The sequence below is a fragment of the Primulina eburnea genome, chromosome 13 (assembly GCF_022965805.1).
Source record: "Primulina eburnea isolate SZY01 chromosome 13, ASM2296580v1, whole genome shotgun sequence".
Taxonomy (NCBI): domain Eukaryota; kingdom Viridiplantae; phylum Streptophyta; class Magnoliopsida; order Lamiales; family Gesneriaceae; genus Primulina; species Primulina eburnea.
Window position 1 is genome coordinate 6347853 of NC_133113.1, and position 19152 is coordinate 6367004.

The window sequence follows — 19152 nt, forward strand, 5'->3', positions numbered from 1 at the left end:
GGTATTATTACACTTACTGGACGCTTGGATCTCTTACTCACTCGTGCTCATTTTGCTGATGCCAAAAAATGGGAAACAGAAGGCATGATGGAAGCACAAGGAAGAAGATCAGAAGAAGGAAGGACTAGAGATAGTCAAGCAGAACCAACCCTTAGAAATCAAGATCCTCAGGATGAGGGTGAGGAAACTCTGTTCCGAGATATTGGAACAGATGACTAGGATTTCTTACTATTTCTCAAACTTTGTTCAAACTGCTTATTTAATCATCTGGTTTCAGTTGATATCTTTTTTATTACTCATTGTTACTAACTTCCAGGTTTTGTCATCACCGCAAATGGAGAAATTGTTAGATCTATTTTATTGTGGTGATGATATTCAAAACCAGTAGGAATAACACCAACCAGAAGATAATGCAAAGTAGTAGCTCTTAACTTGCTTTACCAGAAGCAGTACTTTAGTTAGTGTTCAACGGCTTAGTACAACAGTAGCAGAACTTAGCTCTACTGGATCAGTACTTGACGGCATCTCACTCAATCGTTCCTATCTTAAATGTTACCATTACTTTACCTAGTACCAAGTATTTATTGCACCATTAAATGCTGTACGAAGTCATTTAATTCGCTTTACCCATTTTGGTAAGTAACAAGACTGATTGTGTTGAAAGCTTTTGCAGGATCCATTTAAGGAATAAAGCTATTTCTTCCAGAAAACAAAAGTGTAGTTTTTTATTATAGACGTTTGATTCAAGTTATCTATATATTTGGATCAAAACCACTTAGAGAACATCGCTGATCTTTTTATCTATCCAACGCTACATTGAGCAACCGCTAACCAATCTTCATCTTCTAAGCTCAAACTTGCAGAAAAGCAGTACACGCTTTATATTTTACATCTGATCTTTGGAGATCATTTTTTACTGATGTTTCTTCATCTCTTCAAGCAAATCACTTTTACTATATTTCGAGAGAAGAGTTTGTAATACTAGAAAAGAGTTTTTTTCAGAACCCTGTTGTATTTACTTTTGTGATTGAGTTACTAAGAGTTTCAGTAGGCAAACCTGAAGTGGGTGTGTACAAGTGTGTAATGTAAAAACCAAAGTCTTTTGGTGATACCTTCTGGAAACAGAAGAAGGAGAGACGTAGAAAATTTTATCTTCGAACTTCCAGAAACAACTACTGTTTTATCGCCTGCTGTTCTTAATATTTTCACCCTACTCTATGGGATCGTTTCCGCACTTATATTTGTGATCTGTTGTACTTGCACTCGAACAAGAACAGCTACAATCTCTAACAGAATTCTAGCACCCTTTGTAAAAACTATCATCAAAGGAAAAGAGTTTACACCCCCTCTCTAAACTCTACATCGATCCCCAACACCTTTGGTTTATTTTCGTTTTTATGCCACGTTATGCCCAAAACTCATATTTTTATGATTTAAAACTCATATTATTGATGCATAAATGGGCTGCCATGGTAAGACTATGTGAAGGGATGTTTTTCAACATGTTTAAGGACCTTTAGGTGCATGTGAGAAGGCTGGACAAGGAGGGTAACCAAGTTGAACGAAAATATGGGTTGAAGGTAAGCTAGGGTTTCGTCTAGGGCATCCTTGAGGACCACGACTCATAGTTGCTGATAGTTCATGACCAGGGGACCCTAGGGAGCTGCGTGATGGTCCTAGGGAGGTTGCACGGTGGCTGGCTCGAAGGCTAGGCATGAGCCGTGCCTAGGAGAGTCGCATGAGGCTTCCTTTGGCACAGGTGAAGGGCTGGGTGTGTTAGGGATGCTAGGTTTGGTCCAAAAACATGTGATGGGTTCGATCTAGGTCCTAGGAGGGTTGGTCAAGGGCTGGTCCAATCGGTTAAGGCCTAGATTTGAAAGAATTGAGGGTGGCATGGGCTAGAGTTTCGAATTTTGTTGGGAAAATTCAGTAGGTATCTTAGGGTTGGTCCAAGGGTTTAATGGGCTTGAATTGAATTGTGGATGGTTTAGTTAGGTTTCAATAATCTTTGGTTCAAATTTGGGAAATTTTGTTTTAGTTTCGAGTCCATACGAGTCAAAACCGAGATTTACGTCTAAGTTTAGAAAAATAATTGAGAAATTAGTCGAGAAGCTTAAGTTTATGTCGAAGAAATATTTATCGGTGTATTTTAAGGTATTATGTTATGTTTGGAATGATTTGGTCGTCATTTTAAGGCCTAAGATAAATTTAGAAAGTTAGGGTTTCAGGGGAAAAATTAGTCATTTTACACCTAAAAAATGTCAGACGTCCTGTCAGTGCCATGAATGCTGTAATATATGTTTATAGAATTTTACAATGAAACATTAATGCTAAAATACATGTTTCATGCTTGGTTTAAAATAAAAATGATTTATATGTGCATGAATTTTTATAAGTGATGAAAAATGAAAAGTTGAAGGAGGTGAATTGATTGTGTATAATACGATGATACGATGATATATATGTAAGGCCAATGCTCAGTTGACGGATGAGAGTGTCGCTGATGTCCCCGTCGCCCGGTACCGTGGTAATACGTAGATGGATCCATCGATCTTCAGCTAATACGAAAGTCACAGTTGAGGATCTGAATTCAATAAAAAGGGAAACATATATTATATGATGAAAAGAATTATGATATGATACGATGAAAGGAAAATGTTTAAGTTTATGCTCGCGAAAAGCTATTTTATTAAAAATATTTTCAGTGTTGCTTGTGAATGTATATGTATTATTTGTTATCATGATTAAGGTTTGCTGAGTCAATAGACTAATTAGGTGTGATCGATGTTGGTGAGCTTGATAATAATGGAGGTCTTGACGGTTGATCTTGTTGGACTGAAGGTGCACACAACCCGAGGACCGTTGCTAGTTTTCCGCAAATAAAATAAGCTTATGATTTATGATTACTTAAAGATTTTTATAACTTAGCTTTTGAGAGGATTTTAGAGTTTAGTTTATTTTTGAAATATTGTTAGTTTATGTTGGTTAAAGTTTTACGATTTTATGCTTTTAATTACTTTGCTTTGCATTTTCAATAATAGTTGGTTGGTTTATTTTGAATGATGCAAAAGTTTTTCAAAACATAATTATGTATATTTTGACCGAATGAAGTAGAAAAAAATTAGTATATTTTAAAGGAAAACGAGTAGTGGATGTTTCAGTTGTTGCCATGTAATCTTCATTTCTGACATATTCAGGTAGTGCACAGTAATTCTGACATTCTGTTGAGAATCAGCGACTGTTGTACGGTAAACATTTTCCTATATTTCAGCTGATATCTAATTATTAATAACTGAGTGTACTGATAATCTTCAGACAATATCTGGATTTGAGCTGACTGATCGACTGCAATAACCTATCAGTTGGGCTTCATTAGTTTTGTTTGGATCAGTTTACCTATCAATATTCCTTTTCGTTTTGAATAATGCAATCAGTTAGGCTCAATAGTCAGTTGGCTATGATTGACTTAGAAAACTTTTTCTCGTGAATATTTAGTTTCCTTCTTGAATTTAATTTATTTAGGCTCTATAATTATCTACTTGATCAGCAAATTTCTTAAATCACTAAGACTGAAATATTCTAACACATCTTTTGTTTAATAACATAAGACTTGAAATCTCATATAAAAAATGAGAGTTAGAAACTCAAGTTCAATAATTCGAAAAAATATATTTCCATAAAATGGTGAACCCGTCAAATTTTTTTTTCAAAAATATCTTTGTTTGTAAAATATTAGGTAATTAATCTTTCAAAAAAATGTATTCTTTATATTGTTTTAAAAAAATTTCTTTATTTATTTAAATATGTGTTGGTTTAATTTTTAAAAAAATAAAGAAAAGAAGTATATATGTGTATTGATCAACTTTTTGTTTATTTTTATTATAAGTAACATGATTAATAAAAAAAATTTAATAATGATAGTTGGAATATGCAAATTTTTGAATTTTCCTAATTAATAATGATAGTCGGAATATAATAGTTGGAGGCAACGGACGCGGTTGATGATGGTGTTTTACCTTATTTTTGCAAAACATTACCATTTATCTTATTTTTCAAAAACTTAATTATTTTTAAATTAATTTTTTTTTAAAAAACCCTAATATATATGTTTGTCCTAAAAAAAAATAGAAAGAAAAGAATGTACACTATTGCTGGTGAAGGTTTTGATAAAACGTATAAGCAAAGAGTATCTGACAATGCAGCACAATATGTAATAATACATCCTTTATCCTTTATTGGCAATCATAGTATATAATTATTTTTTAAAAAATTAAAAATTTCATCCCCTTATAATTTTGGACGTTCTTACTCCTTTCAAGAGGTAATCGAATTATTCGAAGTCCTCATTATTGTCTACTTAAAATTGTAAGTAAAGCTCGAAATCGAGTTTAATTAAATTTTACATAAATAAGTTCGCTTGCAATTCTTTTGGAATATATATATATATATATATATATATATATAAATCCTAATTGTTTAATAGTGTAAGTTTTCACATATATATATTTAGCTGAAATTCGTTTGGATTGTGAAATCTTAGTTTCAATACGGTGGAAATTTACAACTATTGTGAGCGGATGTAGCACTTGTTTGTATACCTACCTGAGCTAATATATATATATATATATATATATATATATATATATATATATATATATATATATATATTCTCAGCGCTTATAGCTGAAGTAGGGGGTGTTAAAATCAGACACAACCCACCAACCCGATACGGTTCAACCCGAAAAAAATTGTAGTTGGGTTTGAGGTTTTCGGGTTCGGGTTAGATCGGGTTGGACCCGATAGCCGACCAAAAAAAATGATCGAGTTTGATTGGGTTCAGATCAACCCGAGTTGACCCGAAAATTTTAAATTTTTTTAAACAAAATATAATTAATTAATATTATCTACATTTTTATTTATTGTATATATTTAAAAATATTATTTGTATATTTATATTATAAATTTTCATTATTTAATATTTATTTTCAACATTTGTTATTTTTTAAACAATTATTTATTTGATTTAGTAAATTTATTTTATTTTTCGACTTTCAAATTTAAATCATATATATGAGGTATATTTTGTTATTATGTGTTTAAATTAATTTTTTTTTTTGAACTTTATTTAATTTTCTTTAAAAAAAATTCAAAATCGGGTTGATTCGGGTTTAGAATTTTCAGGATGGCTCGGATTCGGGTTGAGCAATTGCTCAATCCAACCTAATGCACCCGAATTGACACCCTTAAACTGGAGTATACACATTAGATCAACGCAATATCAACGGTAGACGTTAAAGTAAACACGATGGATGAACACAGTATATATAATTTCAACAAGACTTAATGCATCTACCAATTGAGCTATAGTTGTAGACAAGAGAATTTTGGTACAGTTTTCGAAAAATAAAAATGGTACTATCTTAATTATTTGATGAAATTGAGGGTTTCGTGTCTTTCAATAATATTGTGCATAGGATTCATTCTTGAGATCATCAAAAGACAATGACACATCATCATCTCTCTCCCACTCTACCATTAAAGCTGAGACAAAACATCACGCCTTCACACAATAAATCAATTCTTCTATAATTACAGTTGGATATATATAGTAATAATAATAAAATATATAAATAATTAAACATATTTCACCTTCAAAAATATTTTCCCTTTCACTTTTTTTTTTTGTTGGCTTTTACATAAGACAAAAATTTGTGTAAGACAGTTTCACAGATCTTATTTTGTGATATAAATATTTTATTTGGGTCATCCATGAAAAAATATTACTTTTTATTATGAATACGGTAGGGTTGACCCGTCTCACAGATAAAGATTCGTGAGATCGTCTTACAAGATACCTACTTTTTATGTAAATTGAAGTAAACTATATTAACCATATTTTTTCACCCCATCTCATTTGTCATTAAAGTTGTAATAATTTTCTTGTCTGTTGGTAATCTTGTTTTGGCTTTTGTATTTCAGTTATTGGGAAGCATTGACCTTCCTTTATTCACACAAAAAAAAACTATCCAAATTATTAGAGCTTTGTAAATATTATCCAAGATTTATCTCATCCACATATTCTTAATGACAAACAATCAAATCAAACTCAAGTTTTTTTCCAAAAAATAAAAAAATCATAGGTAAAATCTTGTGTGAGACGATATCACGGATCGTATTTTGTGAAACATATCTCTTATTTGAATAATCTATAAAAAAATATTATTTTTTATTGTGAATATCGATAAAGTTGATCCGTAGATTCGTGAGATCGTCTCAAAAAAAAAACTTATCAGACTCATATTTTGATCCCCAGAGTGCCAGAGAGTATTAAATACAATCTGTAAACAAATAATATTATACATATCCAATCATGCATGCAACATAGTTTTTAAATTTTAATTAAATCAATTAATTTAACTTTATATATAGACTGAAAAAGTCAGAACTGGTAATGATCAAACCATAAGTTGCCCATTAATCAACTCTAAAACATCACAGAAAAGCTAGTTTTAATAGCAGATCCCAAGATAAACGTAACAGCTAAAGAACAAAATCTCAAAAAGAGAGAACAAGAAAATGAAATAAAGACAAAAGAAGAAGCTGCTTTCCGGTCCCAAGATCAAAACATAAAAAGAAAAAAATATATATATTAAATTTTCAATCAATTATCAGTCTCTAAAACTTGGTTCTGAGCATTGGATTGATGATTCTTCTTCGCGAGATTATGCTTATTGTTATGCATCCAAACTTTGAGCACTCTTCTCTTCACCCCAATTTCTTGACAAAATTGCTGCACCAGAGATTCTTCTTGCTTCTGTATTTTCCACCCCACTTTCTCAGCAAAACTGTGCATTTTATCCTTCTGTTCTTGTGTGAATTTTGTCCTGAATCTCTTCTTCACCATCTGATGCACCGGCCTCGCCGCCACCGCCCCTCCGCCGCCGCCCTCCTGTTCGTCAGACTCAGAAGGGACAGCAGCCCCCATATTGTAAGGCATGATCATGGGATGATGCGGCCCCACGTTTCTTGAAGAGATGAGGGTCCCCGAATGGTACCCCAATGCATGATTATGTCCCAACAGAAGCTTCCTCCCCATTCTTGAATTCAGATAGTAGTTGTTCTCACAATTAGAGAAATTATGCTGAGTGCTGTTGTTGTTGTGGCCATTATCTCCCTCGGTTTCTTTTCTATGGAAGTTCCTGTGGCAGCTGCAGGCCGAGCAAATAAGGGCTTCCAAAGTCCCTTCTTCCCCGCTGGGCATGAATTCCCCACACCCGTCCGTTGCATTTCCTCCCATGGAAGCTGCATGGTTCTTTAGACATTCTTTGTACCTCACAATTTTCTTGAACGGCACTGCTGCTGCTGCAGCATGGTCATCTGGCATGATGGGCCCATTCGAAGGTGGGATTTGTTGCATGTGAGATATGGTGGGAAGATGATCATGATGATGGATCATGTGGGCATGGCCATAGGTACTGTTGAGTGGGATAGGCATTTCATGGTCTTCTTGATTTGGAAGTTCCATTTTGGTTAAACCCTTCTTTTGTTTTGCTTTTGAGTGAAAATGTTTGTTGTTTGGAGACCAAAAGAAAAGACACCAGCAGACAGGAGCAGATATATATATATATGTAGAGATAATTATGGATTAAAGAGGGATTATGGTTATGAACAAAGTAAAATGATTAAATTTTTTGCATGAAATTGGTGGCTAACTCAAGAAAATAAAAAATATTGCCCTAGCAGCTAGGGATCTGTGTTTCTTGATTATTATATATATGTAATTATGTGCTGCTGTCCACTCTTTATGAAGCAAAACACACACTAAAAAACAACTAATGACCCACACTCATGAAGTAACTTGGAAACTAACAAAGAAACTAAAATTGGTCATTTCAAATTCCAGGTTCTTTCTGATGGACTCCAAGAAAATCAAAGAAGTGATCGATATATGGATCCAAAAACAACAAAATGCTTGCTTACAGAGATGAGATCCAAGGCCATAATAGAGCTAATCAAAACCAAGAAGAAAATCTCTCTTCCAACACATCTTCCATATTTTATCCTTGATTTTTGGAGATGTCGATGACCACAAATTAAACTCCAACTCCCCACCGTTTTACCCACCTGAGAAAAGATATATATAAAAAAAAAGATCGATATTCAAAAATCAGTGAAGTACTGAAACGGGAATCATAAGCACTGCAAGAAGCAGCTGGAAATCAAAGAAACACTGAATCTCAAGTAAACGGCACTCGCTAGCTAGCTTCAAAACATAGGGGGAAAAAAAGACATTATCAACACATAACATGCATCACTTGGCCTCAGAAAAACAAAGTTAAGAAAGTAAAACAAACCCTCGTTTCATAAGGGGCTGATACACTTTCTTAGGCTAAAAAACCCAGCAATTTGGAGTAAAAAAGAAGGGAAGAGCTAGGCGTGATGAAGAGGAAAGAGGGGAGAGGGTTTTTGAGGAGTGAATGAAGCACTAAACATGGAGCTTATACAAGTAGTTGAGGGCCTAAAAAAGGTGGAGAGGAGAAGAGAGAGAAGAAGAGATTAGAGACAAAGAAGAGGAATTTAGTTTTGGAGAGAATAAGAAAAAGGGTGGGGTAATGTATTTGCTTTGCTTGCACTACTACTGCTGAAAGCCATCGAGTTTACGCCAAATGGAGACCAGTGTCAGAGAGTGGAGAAGACAATGCAAGATGGGTGAGTTTATGTGTACAGAGATCTACTTCCATTTTTTATTTTATATAAAATAATCAGCCAAAACAAAAAATGGCTGTGTAATCTTTGCTAATTACTTTTTATTATTTTATTTTTTACTTATATAATTATAATTTACTTATATAATTATTGTGTTATTATAAATAATCGAATTTAGATAATTAGCTATATATATATATAATAATAAATGCATTAGAGAATAGTAAAATTTAAATTTTGAGTCTTAAATTTCAAGAAAAGGGTGTAATTAGATATTAACAACGCTTTACCATTTCACGTGAAATAAAATTTATTCTAAAATTTTATTTTTAGAATGTATTTTTTAACTTTGATACGTCAATGTGACATCTAGTTTCTTTATGTTTATTTTTTATAATATTCGTTTTATTATTAATTTTTGTACATCTTTATACATTTTTTCCATTATTTTTATCCAACGTATCTCTAATTTATTTAAAGATCAAACTATTACAATAAATTTTATCATATTATATCATAATAAAATCATATATATTTTTTTTATTCCATAAAAAATTAAATATGGCATGTATCATGTGACAAGTAATATTAACATAATATAAATTTTTTAGAGCATACGTGGATAATTTATACTCCCACGTAGAAGTTGAATGCTTATATAAAATAATAATAATAATAATAATAATAATAATAATAATAATAATAATAATAATAATAATAATAATAATAATAATAATAATAATAATAATAATAATAATAATAATAATTGTATCTAAGATACGTACGAACGTAGATATTTTTTGAATTTTGATTTATTCAGTCCGCACGCACAGGTTAATGCGAATGAATTGTAATTCTTATTATATGATAAAAATACAGAAAAAAAGATACGCCCAAAAGGTTCTTTTAATTTTTTTTTTCACCCAAAAAAAAAATATAGGAAAATTTGCTATAAATTATAATTATAATGAATAAAATGTACCCTCGCAGACAAGAAAATGGGCATTCAATCGTTGGGCATGCATATCTTCACGAGTCTCATTAAATTATGCGACTCATTATATATTTAATTTTAATTAATGCATAACTACCTCTATAAAAACTAATATTCCCATGCACCTCTTGTGATCATTAATAATGTTATTATATAAATATATTAAATCAAATCTTTAATATATATATATATATATATATATATATATATATATATATATATATATATATATATATATATCAAATTTGAAAGAGACTCCAAATTGTATTGAAAATTCCAAAAGGTGTCCTGTAAGTTGGCCAAAGTAAGTATTTGGTCATCTAATAAATAAATTTATTCTTACTATAATATATTATTTATTTGCGTATTTATTTCGATTTTTGCTAGAGAATTGATGCGAAATTGCTAACATGACTTTGAATCTTGTTGACATGTCTGACTTTGTGTTTGCGATTCAAATGACATAGGATTAAATGTAAAGTAATTAATTTATTACAGTAAAACTAAATCTTCACCGATTATAGGGCCACAAATCTATATAAGAGATAATATTTAAGACTAATTTTAATGTTGTTTTTTTTTTTAAATTTGGATATAAATTATCATTACATTCTTAAAATTTCAAAGACGGATGGATTCTCGATTTTGATTTTTGGGGCAAGAGGGAAAATGTTGAGGATTGGAAAATTTTGAAATAAAACTGTTCATAATCATATTAGTTTTGTACGGGCATGACAGATTATCGATACATGAAAAATAAGTTATAATTTTTCGACAAGTCTTTTGGCATGGTGACACACAATTTTTAGACGAAATCTCGAGTTCGAGAGCTTTGAATCCACAAAAATATAAAATTTATAATTTTTTAGAAAATTTCATATGCAATCCAAATAACAAATTTCCCCCCTATGATTTTGTATTCACCTCTCATTTACGTAATAAACTCGACATTTATCTCTCTTACATGTTAAAAACTTTTTTATTTGATAAGAAAGATAAAGTGTAAAATACACAAAATACATGGGAGATGAAACCTAATTTCTAGAAAAAATTACAATTTTATTCATGTAAGTAGACTTGTTTTAGGTTTTCGTCCTATAACTTGTCAATGTTTTGTAACTTGGAATATTTTTTTTTTTGGTTTTAGTCATTTTTTCCCCTTAAAACCACTCAATCAATCGAAAATCGTTTATTTGACATCGCCGTTCTTTTACGTGGCGTATGCAACAAGAATAAAACTTATATTACATCATTAAAATATAAATAAACAAAAATAAAAGAAACAACAAAATTTTGTACTCTCAAATGCGTTTTGTTTTTGTTTTTCCCTTTCTTATTGATCAAATCCATTTTATTATGATTATTATGGGCTTTATTCTCGCCACATGTGTCAGGAAGGAGAGAATAATTGCCAAAGAAACCATATTCGATGAATTTAGTGGTTTCGGAGAGGAAAAAAGCAAAATAATATATATCCAAGTTACTGTGTGAAATTAAACTTTTACAAGTATTACGTTATTAAAACTTAAAACATACCAATTTATATGACTAAATTTTCCCCAATTTTTATGTTTTTTGTTTGATTATGCTAGGACAGATTAATAACACAGCTTGTGAAAATATTTTAAAAATGAAATCCTATCAATTATTAATACTCGAAGTTATTTATTATAATTAAAATAGTATTAATGTATTTTTACGTACACTGCTGAATTTATTTAGGTATTTATTATTTTATGCACACAAATAGTAGCATTTAAAATGGAGTTGGTCAATTTCCTGGTCTTACTACTAAGGTGCTAGGAAATACCTCATAGGTAATAATGTTAAATTACAGGTGCAGTTGGATATACTTCAGCTAATTTAAGGAGGGATTCAACAAGGTTGGACTGAAACATTTATTCAAAATAAATAATTAAATAAATTTATCCTGAATATTGGGTGTAATAATTATCCATGCCGGAAGAGCAATCGAATCGTGGTCCTTGAGCTGCTGTGCGGTTTAAAAGATACTAAAATAAATAATTAATTAAATAAATTTATCCTGAATGTTGGGTGGAATAATTGTCTCTGCTGAAAGAGCAATCGAATCGTGGTGCTTGAACTGCCGTGCGGTTTAAAAGATTTGAGTTGCACCATTACCACAAGCTATAGGTTTTGGTAAAGCGGTAAGCACTCGGTCCTATATATATATATAATAAATAATACAAGTGAGAGATATATATAGATATATATAATAAATAATTGTTTAAGACTAGAATTTTTTTTATATAAAGAATCGTAAATTATTTTAATAAATAATATTTTCAACTTTATTTTAAATGATTTTGTTAAAAGGAAAAAAAAAAAGAAGAAAGAGGAATGCATATAGGTGGAGTGATGAGAAACGGCAATTAAGACACTGCATAAATTTATGTCATAGTTTTTTTGATCAAGCGTTTTTATATATAATAATTTAGGAACATTTAAATATTTTAAAATTTTCAAGATTTCAAAATTGGATCGTTTTTATAGTAGTAGCAATTATGTCAAGCCAACAAACAGTAATTAAGACATTTAATAAATTTATTCGTGGTAGCACATAGTTTTCCTACTAATAGATCCGGTTTTTACGCTCATGAGTTCAAGGAAATGCATGTCTATCATCTGGTGCAATCTCATATACTTTAAAACTCAGTTTTATCATTTCTCAACCACCGACTCTATCTTCAGTAGAGAAAATATTACCCGTTCAGATCCAGCTTCTTTTTTTACGGCCCATCTAGCCAACCAAATAAATGACACAACGTCAGTAGCTCGACGCACGAGAATTTCCTATGAGATCACTCGTCACAATACTACTCTCACTTATAAACGCTTAACCCAACACACTTTATATATTAGTTTTTGTCATACAATTAAATCACTCGTCACAATACTAATCACACTTTTTATTTTATATATTAGTCGGACCCCATCCCAAATTTGATGAATCTGCTGCTTAAATTCGTCTCACCAATATCTCTGATTACAATGATAATTAAAATTAATTAATTGGTTGTACCTACTAATTCACATTATTTTTTCCACCAAAATTAAGTGTAAGTAGTCAAAGCATTTAAGAACAAATATTTGATTTAACGTTGTACCGTACAATATTTATTAGTTATCAGAGTTTTTAATATGTAATAATTTTTTAAACAACTTTCAACCTCCAAATACCTTTGTTGTATTTTTAACGTTTATTGTCGTTCGTGGTATTTTACAATTATCGACCATTATTTTCTTTTATTTTTTAAAATCCAACTGTTAATCTTAAATTGATATCATTTTTAAGGTTTGAAATAATGTTTTATTCATATAATTGATCCAATGAATAAATATACTAATTAATATCTAAAAAAAACGTCCTTAGTAGAAAATTCACATGCTTTTTTTAAGGGATGCGTCTTAGTTATTATTTATTGTATGATCAAATATTTTTCATGAATTTTAAAAAAATTACATGTGATATAACTGTTAAGATTGGAACTTGGACCTAACTCAACCCCAAAAGCTAGCCCAAGGGGGGAGGATTGTCCAAGCCAATATATGTCACTCAAAGGTTATTTATCCAACCGATGTGGGACAATTAACACACCCCTCTCACGTCCAGGAATGAACATCTGGAGCGTAGAGTTTACAAATGACCCAATTATGGGCAGAACGGGTGACCTAATTATAGGCAGTCCAACACATAACGGTGAAACCCGGGCTCTGATACCATGTTGAGATTGGAACTTGGACCTAACTCAACCCCAAAAGCTAGCCCAAGGGGGAAGGATTGTCCAAGCCAATATATGTCACTTAAAGGTTATTTATCCAACCGATGTGGGACAATTAACACACCCCTCTCACGCCCAGGAATGAACATCTGGAGCGTGGAGTTTACAAATGACCCAATTATGGGCAGAACGGGTGGCCTAATTATAGGCAGTCCAACACATAACGGTGAAACCCGGGCTCTGATACCATGTTGAGATTGGAACTTGGACCTAACTCAACCCCAAAAGCTAGTTCAAGGGGGGAGGATTGTCCAAGCCAATATATGTCACTCAAAGGTTATTTATCCAATCGATGTGGGACAATTAACAATAACCATATAACTCAGTTTTTTTTAAAAAAATATGTACAAGAATCCAAATATCACGTTTGATATATATTAGAATTGACAATTATTACTCGTCAACATTTATGTTATGGTAACTAGATAAATAGTTGATCATTTTCATGTATTCATCCCATTTGACTCTTGATATTGACAAAAACTCGTGTGAGACGGTCTCACGAATTTAAAGTTAATCCCTAAAATTTTAATTTCAGCTACATGATTAATTTTGAAATTTAATGTGAGACAGCAACTATTAATTAAGGGTCCCTAAAAAGTAGTACCAAGATTAATGAAGGGAGAATTTGTTAGAATCAAAGATGGTAGATAAATACAAATTTAAGATACCTAAAGTATTTTTTATATATGAAAAGAAAATTAAATTCCATCATATCCAAATGCTTTGTATATTCTTATTGCTTTGTATAAAGCAATCTTAAAATTATTTTGGATTTTAGTTTTTATCCAAATTACTTTATTCTTCATCCTCGATCCCCAACCTTTATTCCATAGTAAAAATATTCCACCATCTTTTACTCTTTTTCCCATCTTTTTATTTATTTTTTAAAATTTTGTCCTCACGTCGCTTGAACTGTATATTCCATGGCGCCATCAGAGCATAGTTTTGAAATTATGTCTGATTTTGCATCTCTAAGAAAAGTTTTGTTTTTAAGTTTCATTATACATCTAATAGATGAGTGATACCTCATTGATAGACATGAAGATGGACACGGTAGGAGTGCACTACAAAAAAAAAATTTATGTTTAGCGCCAATTTTTGCGACGGAATAAACCGTCGATAATCAAATTAGCGACGGTTTTTAACACCGTCGCTAAAGTCACCGTCGCTAAATATTGCGACGGTTTCTCAAAACTTGTCGCTCATTAGCGAAGGTTTTGTTTCTAATCAGCGACAGTTTAGCGACGTAATATGACCACAACTGTCGTCAATTTAGCGACGTAATATGACCAAAACTGTCGCTATTTAGCGAAGGTATACGAATAAACCGTCACTAATCAGCGACAGTTTTGTCAAAACCAGTGGCTAATTAGCGACGTTCATTAGCGACGGTTGTTTTCATATTCCGTCGCTAATTATTTCTTTTTTATAAAAAAATGTTGTTTTATAATTTATTAAAATAAAATTTATTTTTAAAATTATTTATACAAATTTTTAAATAATTTACTCAACTCATCTAATCTAAATTAATAATTTCAAATTTATAAATAATGTATGAAACAATTAAATTTTTCGATAATAAGTAACAACAAATTCACTTAAGAGAGAAAAATATATTACAAAGGTGAAGATGTGTGATAAAATGAACCGAAACGCCCAAATTTATAGACAGATTTTGACCAATATTTTGAGAAATCGTGGCTAATAAAACCGTCGCTATTAGCGACAGTTTTTAAAAACGTTGTCGGGTTAAATCAGCGACGGTTCATAAAACAATCGCTATTAGAGACAGTTTTTTGAAAAAAATGTCGTTATATTATAGCAACCGTTCTTAATACCGTCACTAATTAGCGACAATTTCAGCAAATTTTCTGAAACTTGAGGTGGAGGTGATCCATAAGAAATATATATTATGTAACGTACCGTACTTTTTACTATTTAAAATTTGCGGAAAAATTAAAAACTTTCTTAAATAAACGTGAACATTTAAAATTCGATAAAAGAAGTAATCTGTACGTCTCACGAGTTGTTGCAACAAAAGATTTGAAAGTTGGAGTTTGACAAAAGTATTAAATGTTTGCATAAAACGTAAAACATGACGGTCCTCGGGTTAGCCTCCCGCTCAGCCCAAGCCTGCTCCTCGGTCCCCACCGTCAGTCTCCTCATAAACATCCTCACCTGCATCGATCAAGCCCAGTGAGTCTAAAGACTCAACACGTATAAACTAAGAGTAACGAATAATACATAATGAACCCACATGTAACTTTAAAATAGGACATACATACTTGAAACTTGAACTTGCATATCAAAACTTGAACATACGTACATGCATACTTAGACGTGCCATAAACCTTTCTTAAACATGCTTGCAAACTTGAACATACTTAAACATACATAGCTTCATCATTTCGCATAGAGATATGTTTCAAAGCAAGTGACTTATATTATAATCGCCTGATCAGACTAAACCACAGTACTGGGATGACAGGGACGTATCCACTGCCACATACATGAGATCCCCATTCATAATCTAACAGGCTGATTGGTCCACGTTCATGATTTAACGCTTTCCAATCTCGATCTAAACTCGTTCATAATTTAACGGGCGGATTGGTCCTCGTTCATAATTTAACGCTTTCCAATCCTAAACATAATTTGATCATAAAACATTTAGAATACCTCAACAGCTTAAAATATTTTCTTGCACGTCAACATACTTACTTGGCGTTGAGGGATTCGTTGGACTTCGATTGGGGCCGTTGATGCACATACTAAATGAATTTAAAATGCTTAACTTGCATTGCTTAGACGTAGGTACACATGCTCACCACCAAACTCCATAAATAACTTAAGACGTTCTAAAACACTCGGGAATTGACCTCATTTAAATCAATGTACTAAACCATCACATGAAATCCCAGAGCAAACAATTAAGATTTCCCAAAACATGAAGTACACGGACCACGGGTCTGGCTCGGTGTATGGGTCTATGTGTGTGCGCAAAGAAAGTACAAACAAAAGGAATGGACACGGACCCGTGCCCTGGTCCGGCTCCGGGTCCGTGTATGTGTGCAAAAAAGGATACTCGGCAATAGAAGGGACACGGACCCCGTGCCCAGGTCCGGCTCCGGGTCCGTGTAGATGCGCAAAAATGAAACCAATAAGAAATAAAGGCACGGACCCCGTACCAGGGTCTGTGTCTGGGTCCGTGTACCTGCGCAAATTCGAAATCCACGAAAATTTAATACACTTGTTACTTAGCACTCTAAACTCGATCGTACGGACTATGAACCGACACTCCGAGACCCATCTTAGCATGCTTTAACATCGAACCAAATTCGCACAAACACCCAAAGCAACGACGTCCACCCTACGACCGTACAATTCAAAAAACGTGGCAATTGACACAAACTCGTTTCCTACGACTTCTAATACATTCGAGTGCCTATCGACACTAAACGACATATCAAATAACATCCCAACATCATACTAAGCTTACCTAGACGCAGCAACGATCACCCGTCGATCCCCAACGAAGCCTGCAACAATAAAACCTCAAGAACATATCAATACTTAATTTTCTGAAAAAAGCAGTTTGAGCAGTCCCACGAAAAACATCATAACTCACTCAATTTTTATCTAAATATTTCGAATTTACTGTCAAAACGAAGGTATTAAAAAGTTCTACAATTTTCGTGCTGAAAGTTTTCTCAGAATCACTACCGAAAAGTCGCAGTATTTAAAAAGAAAGTAAAAAACGAGCTTTCAGATCCAAAAATTATTCCAAACTGATCCAAACCATTTTCCGCCCAAACGACGAACGTCACACATGAATTTTTTACGCATAAAAATAACACAACACGTAATATGACGAGCTCGATGCAGAAATAACAGAATATACGTGCCTTTGATAATTTGAAATACCGTGACGACGATACCGAAGCGGGAGAGATGCAAGGTTGATCCGGGACGATCGTAGCGCTAAAATCTTTTAAAAAAACACACGAAAATATGCTGGAAAATCAGAGGGGTAGGTGCGGCTGCTAAAAATGGAAGAACCCTAGGTTTTCTCTCTTTTGAAAATCTGAAAATAAGATGTGTAGGGTGTGTTGTGTGTTTTAGTGTGTGTAAAAACGTGTAAGTGTGTGTGAGTGTGTGTAACGTGTGTGTGGGTTTTTAATTAGGAGAAATTAGTGCTAACTTAACTAATTAAAATACTAATTAAAGGTTAACACACACTAATTTAATCAATTTCCTCAATTAAAATAATTACACACTAATTTTAAAAGTTCTAAACTCTTAAATTATTAAAAACATAAATAAGGCTTATAAAATACTAAAAACTTAATAATTTATTTAAAATGTCCATCTTTAACCTAAAATAAAATACTACATTTTAAATTGCTAAAAAATCGTCACCGGTCTTTTCCTCGATCCCGCCTCGAATAATCGCCTGAACATGAAACTCGAAAAACATTTTAACGTGCATCACGTAAACATAAATAATTAAAAACAATGCATTTAAATAAATCATGCATGGCTAAAACTCAATTTAAACTTAAATAAATGCTTTAATAATTAAATAAATGCATGTATACTGAATTTAGGCACTACATATTAAATAAGATAATCCCCGTAATTATTTTTTGATACTTAAATTATGTCTGTTTCTTGAAATAGATATTAACGTGTTATCTGGTGATCTTATTATTATTTTTATTATTATTATTATTATTATTATTATTATTATTATTATTATTATCTCTGTGAAAACCACAATATTAGTCAAATCAATACAAGTGAGACCAAATCAATAAAACAACCAACTCAATTAATACATGCATTTAATTCCCTCGAGGTTTAATGAGTCTGAGTTCTAGGTACGATTTTTTAAACAATCATAATATTTGCTAAGTTAAATACAAGGAGAATGGATGGAAAATTAAAGAAAATATAAATGAAAACCAATTCTAAGGTTTTAAATTATATTATATATGCTAATATTTAAGATAATATTTGCTAAAATAAATAGTGAGGATGACAAGTATAAAGTCAAGCGGAAGAGAGAGAACTTAACAGCGCAAAGAGGACGTTCTATAATAACAAGTAACAAAAGATCGACAACTAGTTGTTGGCAAAAACTTGTGTGAGACGGTCTCACGAGTCGAATTTGTGGGAGATAGATTTATTCTAAAAAAGAAAACGGGGAGATGGGTTTTTACATTTGAGTCTCGAACCCAAATATTTGTCTTAAACGAGGGACCTTGAAGCTAGATGAGCTATATAAATAATAAACAATTCGATTTAGAATTTTACACACTATACATGTACATATTCTAAGGATTTCAAAATCAGACACGACTCACCACCTCGAAAAAAATCAGGTTTGGGTTTAAGGTTTTCGGGTTCGGGTCAGATCGGTTGGAATCGATAGCTGACCCGAAAAAAATGATCGGGTTGGGTTGGGTTCGGGTCAACCCGAGTTGACCATAAGATTTTAATTTTTTTTAAAAATATAATTAATAAATATTTCATTCATTTTTATATATTGTATGTCTGAAAAAATATTTATTGTATATTTATATCATAAATTTTCATAATTTAATATTTATTTTGAACATTTTTTAATTTTTAAACAATTGTTTA

At 31.9% G+C, this 19152-nt stretch overlaps 1 protein-coding gene and 1 long non-coding RNA gene across 2 annotated transcripts; one reads left to right on the plus strand and one right to left on the minus strand.

The window, feature by feature from the left end:
- Positions 1–6404: 6404 nt before the first annotated feature.
- LOC140809448 (zinc-finger homeodomain protein 4) lies at positions 6405–7525 on the minus strand. Its single transcript, XM_073167074.1, has one exon. The coding sequence runs from the start codon at positions 7523–7525 to the stop codon at positions 6662–6664; it is 864 nt and encodes a 287-aa protein (XP_073023175.1). The 3' UTR covers positions 6405–6661.
- A 459-nt stretch (positions 7526–7984) lies between these two features.
- Positions 7985–8422, plus strand: LOC140809449 (uncharacterized). Its single transcript, XR_012113115.1, has 2 exons — positions 7985–8113; positions 8341–8422. It is a non-coding gene; the product is annotated as an uncharacterized lncRNA (long non-coding RNA).
- The last annotated feature ends 10730 nt before the right edge of the window (positions 8423–19152 follow it).

Coding starts and splice junctions, on each gene's coding strand:
- LOC140809448 (XM_073167074.1), bottom strand. CDS start 7,525: ATGGAACTTCCAAATCAAGAAGACCATGAAATGCCTATCCCACTCAAC.